The following is a 7,847-nucleotide window of genomic DNA, read 5'->3' as shown; positions in this document are numbered from 1 at the left end:
ACGGTTTAAAAAAAAAAAAAAAAAAAAAAAAAAAAAAGCAAAAGCAAAAGACTCGCTCACAAATTCAGCTCGTTCAGGATCGTCTGCGCCATGTTCTTGTACTGCCAGGTGCCGCCGTCGACCTTCTTGAACTGGATGCCGTGCAGGCTGAGCAGCGGTACCTTGACGATGAAGATCTCGAAGCGCAGCGCCATGCTCTCGCCCATGTCGCTCTGCACGTGCGTGCTGGTCTCGCCGGCGGCGCGGGGCTTGCGCGACGCGCTGGCCGCGTGCTGCTGCTGCAGTGCCGAGGGCTCCTCCTCCGAGTCCTCGGAGTTGGTGTAGCTGTTGTCGACGCCGCGGCTGGAGCCAGGGGGTTTGTTGGCGGCGCGGGGAGTGCTGTGGGAGGAGCGCTGGACGTCGTCGCGCGAGTTGTCGCGGCGGAAGCCGCCGAAGGAGATTTTGCGTTTATGCTGATTGTAGTCCGTTGGCGGGCTGAAGGGTGCGCCGGGGGATGTGATGGGGTCGTCGGTGGGCTTTGTGTTGACTTCGATGCTGGGTGCGTGACGGCAGTCGAAGCCGCCCTTGATTTCTCTGTATTCGACGCCGAGCTGGCTGAGGACGCGGACTATGTCTGCCCGGATGACCTTCAGCGGTCGGCTCGAGGTCGTAGAGACGGAGAAGAGGCCTTTGAGGAAGACAGGTTTTGCTTCGGGTGGACTTCCAGGGCCAGCATTGAACTCATTCCGTACGTCGGCTTCGTCTTCTTCGGGCACGTCTGAAGTGCGAGTGTGGTCATGACGGGCTGCGCGGCGGGTTTGCATGCTCTGTCTTCGTCCTTGATTCAATGATCTGGTCCGAGAAGCTAGGCCTCCCGTAGCTCCAGTCACAGCTTCAGCGTCTGACGCAGCATGGTCACTGCGAGATTGATCCATCGACGGTCGGTGATCGTGGCTGTTAGAGGTTGACATTTGTGGTCGCATCGACGAGCCCTCAGAAACACCACGCCTAGTGAGGCGTTTCCTGAGGTCGCTGGAGTTGACACTAACGCTCCGACCAAGTCCACCAGTACGCTTATTCCTTTGCTCCTGAGCAGCGTCTTGTGGAGGTGTGAGCATCTCCCCTTGCCGCGACTGCGCAGAGCCAGGCCGTAGACCCGTAGCACTCGAATCTCTAGTTCGGCGTACGGAGAAACTCTTCTTAGGTGCGTCGCTTGGGCCATGAACTGCCAAAGAAGGCGGCGGGTGATTGCGGTCACTTGTGTCTTTGTGCCTTCTTGTGCTGAATCTTCGCAGAAGACCAGCTGCTGCGCTCTCTTTCCTCATGTGGGGAGCGACATGATGTCCGCTCGGTGGCTCAACGACAGGCTGGGTTGTAGGAGAAGGAGCTGTGTTGATGTTCACGTTCTTCATACCCTCCGTGACCTCATCTTCGCCATGGGTCCTAGCTCGTGGACGAGACCGGCCACCCGTGGGCTTCTCGCCAGCCATCTCGTGCGCGTGCGAGTTGGTGTACGCGGCTTGTGGTATCTCCGGCAAATCTGGCACTTGCACCAGCTGCTCGCCAGGAGTCCGCGGCATTTCCAAAGCACCGGGATTCTTCTCCCGAGCCTCGCGCTCCTGCTTCTCCATAGCAAGATAGTAGACAGAGATCAAAGGATGGAAAGCATTCACGGGGTCGTGACCCAACTGCACAGCCTCGGTCGATGGTGTGTTCAGAGTGTCCCTGCTGGTGGTGGAGTTCCTGCGCTTGTAGAAGTCAAATACGCCGCGCTTCTTCTCGACCTCAGGGGTTTGCTGCGCATTTCTCCTCTCTGCGCTCCTGATCGCTCGCTGATAATCTTCAGACTCCAGTACCTTCGTCAGCTGAGCTGTGATGACATCTGCTGATCCAAAGTCGAAGCCAGTCATCTTGTCAATAACACCAGCGTCCAAAGGTAACTGCAGAGGCTTTCGCTGAGGAAGATAATTATCCGGAGCTCCGCTGAATCCTTTGGTCATCCATGGGTGGGTCATGATCTCCGCCAATGTCGCACGCTGGCTGGGATCCGTGTTGAGCATTCTGGAAATCAAGTTCCTGCATTCTGGTGTAAGCCAAGGCGGATACTCGACGTGTCCCTTCTTAATTTTGGCGTGCAGCTGAGGCATGCTCTGATCGTCAAAAGGTACTTTGCCGCAGACAAGAACGTAGAGCACAATGCCAAAGCTCCACACGTCAACCTCCGGGCCAGTATATTGCTTCGCCTGCAAGAGTTCTGGGGCTGCAAAGTAGAGACTGCCGCAGAACGTCTTGAGGAGGTTTCGCGGGCTAAACAAGTTCGAAAGTCCAAAGTCGATGATCTTGATATCACCAGTCTTACTAATGAGTATGTTCTCGATCTTCAGGTCTCGATGCACAATGCTATTGCGGTGACAGTAGTCCAAAGCGCTGGCGATCTGGCGGCCGAATTTCCGGGCTTGCTTTTCCTTGAGCCGGCCGTGGCTGATAATGTAGTCCAGCATCTGACCACCGTTGACATATTCGAACAGCATGTACCAGTGGTAATTCGTTCGCACGACGTCGCGCATGCCACAGATGTAGGGATGGTCGGCAAGGGTCACAATGGCAGCCTCTCTCGCTGTGCGGACTTCCTTGCTGTGATCTGCCCGTTCGCGCTCGGCAGCCGTACGGTGCTCCCCATCGGTCGACCCGCGAGGCACAATCTTGACGGCAACTTGTTCTCCGGTCTCCTTGTTCCTAGCAAGTTTCACCTTTCCCATGCTGCCAGCTCCAATCGTCTTGCCAAGCTCCCAGTGGCCCGTCTGGGTGTCTATTGTCGTTCTCCTCCTCATATTCTGGGTGTTCGCAGATCTGCTATCGTGGGTCGAACTGCCGTTGGTAGTCGAAGGGGCAGGTTGCGGCTGCTCCGTGTTATACCGTGAGTGCCCTCGGCTCTGGCTCGCCTGAGCTCTTGAAGGTTCATTTGAAGCAACTGACTGTGCTGCAATTGGTCTGTCCCTCGATTCGCTGTGTCGTGAGCTGGGCGGGCGGGCCACGTTTGTCTGCTCTACATCGTGACGAGCGACTGCCTGGAGATGGTTGGAAGCACTGCGAGAGTGGCTTTGAGAAGACGCATTCTGCGCCTGTGAGGTCGACATGGTGCGGCGCGGCGAGCTAGGCGCGGCCGAGCGCGAGGACGTGCTCTGGGTGCGGTGCGGACGGTCTCGGTCGGTCGGGGCTGCGTAAGCAGTAGGCTGCTGGCGGCGGGTGGAGGGTGCGCGAGGGAGCGCTGATGGCTGCGCAGCAGCGGACATTGCGCGGAGGGGACGAGCTCAAATGTCGACAGGATGGCGTAGCGCGGGCGGGCACGCTCGCCGATAGTTGGCGTGGAAGGGAGATTGAGGATGGCGTGTCGAGGTTCGGCGTGACGGCGCAGGCGCTCCGCCTCCTCTCTGGCTAAAGGCACGGCGTCGCGTCGACAAGCATGGGCAGACGGTGGGGTCGGCAAGTGATGCGGCGGAGGCTCGTGCGGGCGGTGGTGGCCGGTGGTGTGTGTGTATAAGCAGACGGGCGGCGGTGCAGCAGTCGGCAGGTGGGTGGAGAGGGCGCGGCGGTGGCTCGTGGGTCGCGGTGGAGGAGGGCACGGGGGCCCGTTGCACGCGTATGGCTGTGCTGCGGGAGGCTGCGAGGCTGCTGGGCGCTGGACTGGCGGTGGCCGGCGGGGTGGGCGAGCGCTAGTGAGGTGCTGTGAGGCAGATAAAGCAGCTGGCTATCGTGCCTGCGGAGGATGGACGCGGTGTTTCGCAGCAGGGAGACGGACGACGCAGCCAAACGGCACAACACACACGCACACACACGCAGCAGTCAGTCGCACGCAGGCCACGACGCCGCCGACTCCTGGGCTCGCCCGCTCCATCATCCCGCCCCCCGATCTCGTGCGCACTGGCCACAGGGGTCGTTAAAGGGCCGTTGGCGCTGGCGCTGGCGCGGTTGCGCGGCCCGCGTCGAAACGCTCGCTTCAAGCCGCGCCTGAGGCTGCCCGTTCGTCACGCCTCGCTGGACCCGCGTGGAGTCGCAGAAACCTTACAGTAGGCCTGCGATCACCACAAGCTCACTTTCCACGTCCCGTCGCGACGACCACACACTGCACCAACAAGTGCATGATTCGCATGGGAATGATTGATTTCTGCTAAGTTACACGTGATCTCTGCTATGTGAATACCCCCAATACTCTGGAGCTAGGTAAGCTCGCCCTGCCCTTTCCCTTCCTCCCCCAAGCAGGCCATCTCAAGCAAAACGCTGTCAGTCCGCCGCAGACACTAAGACATGTCCTCCAAGCGCTCCAGAGCCGCATTCGAATCCGACGGTCCGCCTAAACACGCCCCGTTCGCGTTGTATGGAACGCCCTTGCCGGCCTACGATCCCGAGGCAAGAGACGATGGCAGCTATGTGCCAGTATGGAAGCAAGAAGTGACCGACGAGCGCGGGAGGAAGAGGTTGCATGGCGCATTCACGGGAGGTTTTAGCGCAGGGTAAGCACCCAATGTCCTGCACATCTTTCACTCGGCCATTGCTGACTTTCATTCCAGCTATTTCAATTCGGTAGGATCCAAGGAAGGTTGGACACCGTCGACATTCGTCTCTTCAAGGAAAGATCGCAACCAAAGCCAGCAGGATGGAAAGCAGCGCCAGCAAGCCCGTCCAGAAGATTTCATGGATGAGGAAGATCTTGCTGAAAGAGCAGAGGCTCAGCAATTGGAGACGCAAGGCAGCTTCGCCGGTCTAGGCTCGAAGTCAGGAGATGGAGGCGCAAAAGGCATGTTCTCTGACTTGTTCAAGACAACGGGCGACACTATGGGCATCAAGCTGCTGCAGCGTATGGGCTGGCGACAGGGACAAGGCGTGGGAGCGCGAGTGAGAAGGAGGGCGCAAGGCGACAAGACAGGCGAAACACATCTCTTCGCGCCTGAGAATACGCGCATGATTGCGTTTAGGAAGAAGACGGACAAGAAAGGCCTTGGTTTCGCTGGAGAAGGGAGCCTTGACGGTCTTGGAGGCCGACAAGCGAGCGACGACGATGACAGTGATGCCGATGCGCGAATACTTTCTGCGAACCGCTCCAAACTACTGGCCAAACCAAAGAAGCCGAAGAAGTCTTCTTTCGGTGTGGGTGTTCTGAACGACACTGGCTCTGACGACGAAGACCCGTATGCGATTGGCCCGGCAATCAATTACAGCAAGATCATCGGAGGGGACAAGAAGAAGCGCAGGGGCGGTCTCGTCGCAAGCACTTCTACTCAGCGACCAACCTTCACATCATCTCGCCTGACAGCTCAGCGACCAGGAAGTACATTAGAAGGCTTCCGAAGATGTCACGACGGTCGCCTGCCCTTAGACGGATTCATCCTGTCTACTAAGCCGCTGCTCATCCACGTCGAAAATCGTTTTCCACCACCGACAGTCCCACCAGGCTGGAAGCCGAAGCGAGTCACCAAGTTCGATGTACAACCCAGTACTTTCCAGTCCACCTCAGACGCCGCGAAAGCGTCCTCTCTCGACCCCAAAGCTCGCTCCGCCCTCCTAGGCGAAGCCCCTCTCCCCGGAAAATCCATCTTCGACTTCATCAAACCAGCAGCACGAGACAAACTCGCCTCCGCCAGCGGCCGCTCAGACCTACCCCAAGCGCGCGGCGAAGGCGCCCCAGCCGGCTTCGAATCCAGCAACACCACAGCCACCACCCGCAGCCTCTGGGACCTCATCCCCGCCCTCGACCCGGCAACCGCCTCCGCAGCCCTCCACCGCGGCCACAGCGGCTGGATGCCGTACGGCGAAGATCCCGACAAACGCACCCGCTACACCGCCTTCCTGACCCTCCGCGCGGGCCTCTCCTCCAGCCTGTCCCCGCGCCCCGCCTCCTGGTCCGCAGAAGACTGGGCCAAAGAGCTGCGCGAGTTCGCGCAGGCCGCGCAAGTCTTCAAGCCCATCTCCGGCCTCATGGCCACGCGCTTCACCTCCTCGTCAGCAAAACCAAAGCTCGCGACCGACGCCCCCGACGCGCCCGCGGAGCCGCAGGCAAAGACTCTCGAGCCCGCCGAAGAGGCTGCCAAAGCAGGCATGTACGGCCCGCTGACGCGCTCGAGGCACCTCTTCTACCCGACGCGGCTGCTCTGCAAGCGCTTCGGCGTCAAGCCGCCTGCGAGCACGGGCGTGGATCCTGCGAATGAGTCTGCCGGGGGAGGCGAGGCGGCGGGCGGCAGTGGGGATTTGGTCAGTAAGGCTGCGTTGGATCGCATGATGATGCATGCGAATTTCAGTCTGCCGAAGTTTGCGAGCGGGGGCACGGAGGGAGGGGATGGCGATGGTGGTGAGCAGGTTGTTGAGCCGAGGGAAGAGCGACAGCAGGTTGATGCGGAGAAGAATGAGGCGTTGGAGGGGCAGAGGGCGGATGAGGGGACGTTTAGGAGTGTGTTTGGGGAGTGATGATGACATGATTCTACTTCATGTAGCATATCGATATACGCAATTGTAGTTCACGTCATCTTTACATGGTTCTCAGCGAGTCGCATGTCCAGTCACATATGAGAAACGTGACATGTCACGCATCATCACACGGCATTTTCACACCTCACAATGAATGCAAGAGATTGGGAGAAGAACGTGCAGCTCAATTTCCTCCTTCCTCAGCCAATCAAGGCGAGAAAGTGCAGTACTCTAGCTAGACCCATCCCAAGCCCAAAAAAATTCGGGGGTATCCGCGCGTGGCTTCCTCACTCATAAACCGTCGAAGCGTCTAGTACAGACGGCGGGGCGGGCTCATGGAGGCCTTGAGGGTGAGGGAGCCGACGTTCTGCCAGCCCTTCTTGAGCAGGGAGACGAGGTAGTTGATGGACAGCATGACGTTGCCGACGAGCTCCTCGTCGGTCATGTCGACGTTGCCGACGGCGACACCCATGCACAGAACCTTCTTGAGCTGGAACTTGATGGTGGACTTGACCTCGGTGATCTTGGCGGACAGATCCTCGTTGTGGGAGACCGGGGTGGGGAACTTGCCGGCTAGAGGGAGTGTCAGTGGGTTTGTTCTGCTGAGTGTTTGTCTTTCCATTCTGGCGGTGTGCGCTTACCCTTGGAGAGACCCGGACCCAAGAGACGGGGGATCTGCTTGATGAGGGAGTCGGAGGCGACGAAAGCGTCGTACTTGCGCGCCAGCTTCTTGATGAGCTTCTTGTTCTTGTTGAGCTTCTTCAGGTCCTCAGCGGACATGGCGTCAACACCACCGTGCTTCGCACGGTCGATGTCGTGCTGGTCTCCGAGAATGCAGATGGCCATGTTCGGGCGGGGGACCTTGGGGAGCTTGACGGTGCCGGAGAAACGCTTGTCACGCTGCGGGTCGTAGTTCTTGAGGCCGATCTGGAGCTCGACGGTCTCGAGGAAGTTGCGCTTCTTCTCCTCATTGCTGTACTTGAGCAGCTCCTGCACGTTCTGACGCACGCCAGCGACCGTGATCTTCGACATGATGGCGGTGTTGGTCTTCCAATAATTCCCTGCGGGTAGTTATTGGTACGGCTTGGCGTTAGTTGGTGGTGGCGGAAGAGAGAGGCCTCGTCGTCGGTATACCAGCAAAGAGAGATTTCTGAGGCGGCGTGGGGCGCCAAGTGTTCGGATACGCTATTCCGGTTATGGATGGCGGTGGCGGAAGTTTGCCTGAAACCCGGGGCAGCCAGATTTCAGGCATCAAGTTTGGGAGGCGACTACCAGCCGCCATGAGACCTGGACGCATGATCTTAGTGAACTGCCATGCCGAAAATGATGCACATAACGATTCCTCGCCTCGTGAACCGCTGTGTCAGGCACCGATGATCTTAGCTCCCTCGCATCCGCCTTTCTCTCCC

The 7,847-nt window shown here is 58.9% G+C and overlaps 3 protein-coding genes across 3 annotated transcripts; 1 reads left to right on the top strand and 2 right to left on the bottom strand.

Annotated features, from left to right (window-relative positions):
• Positions 1-56: 56 nt before the first annotated feature.
• Positions 57-3,272, bottom strand: WHR41_05934 (uncharacterized protein; the record flags this gene model as incomplete). Its single annotated transcript, XM_069374539.1, has 1 exon — positions 57-3,272. The coding sequence occupies one exon, from the start codon at positions 3,270-3,272 to the stop codon at positions 57-59; it is 3,216 nt and encodes a 1,071-aa protein (XP_069228480.1).
• A 793-nt stretch (positions 3,273-4,065) lies between these two features.
• On the top strand, positions 4,066-6,438 carry WHR41_05933 (uncharacterized protein; the record flags this gene model as incomplete). The annotated part of the gene is made up of 3 exons (XM_069374538.1): positions 4,066-4,200; positions 4,265-4,490; positions 4,548-6,438. The coding sequence occupies exons 2-3, from the start codon at positions 4,285-4,287 to the stop codon at positions 6,436-6,438; spliced, it is 2,097 nt and encodes a 698-aa protein (XP_069228478.1). The 5' UTR covers positions 4,066-4,200; positions 4,265-4,284.
• Positions 6,439-6,602: 164 nt separating this feature from the next.
• crp-74 (60S ribosomal protein uL1) lies at positions 6,603-7,550 on the bottom strand. Its single transcript, XM_069374537.1, has 2 exons — positions 7,080-7,550; positions 6,603-7,011 (listed from the first exon to the last, which is right to left on the bottom strand). The coding sequence occupies exons 1-2, from the start codon at positions 7,468-7,470 to the stop codon at positions 6,749-6,751; spliced, it is 654 nt and encodes a 217-aa protein (XP_069228479.1). The 5' UTR covers positions 7,471-7,550; the 3' UTR covers positions 6,603-6,748.
• Positions 7,551-7,847: the final 297 nt, after the last annotated feature.

Source organism: Cladosporium halotolerans, assembly GCF_011745625.1.
Source record: "Cladosporium halotolerans strain TM138-S3 chromosome Unknown Sca20, whole genome shotgun sequence".
NCBI lineage: Eukaryota > Fungi > Ascomycota > Dothideomycetes > Cladosporiales > Cladosporiaceae > Cladosporium > Cladosporium halotolerans.
The sequence above is the reverse complement of the archived record's forward strand: the minus strand, read 5'-3'. Positions and strand labels throughout refer to the sequence as shown.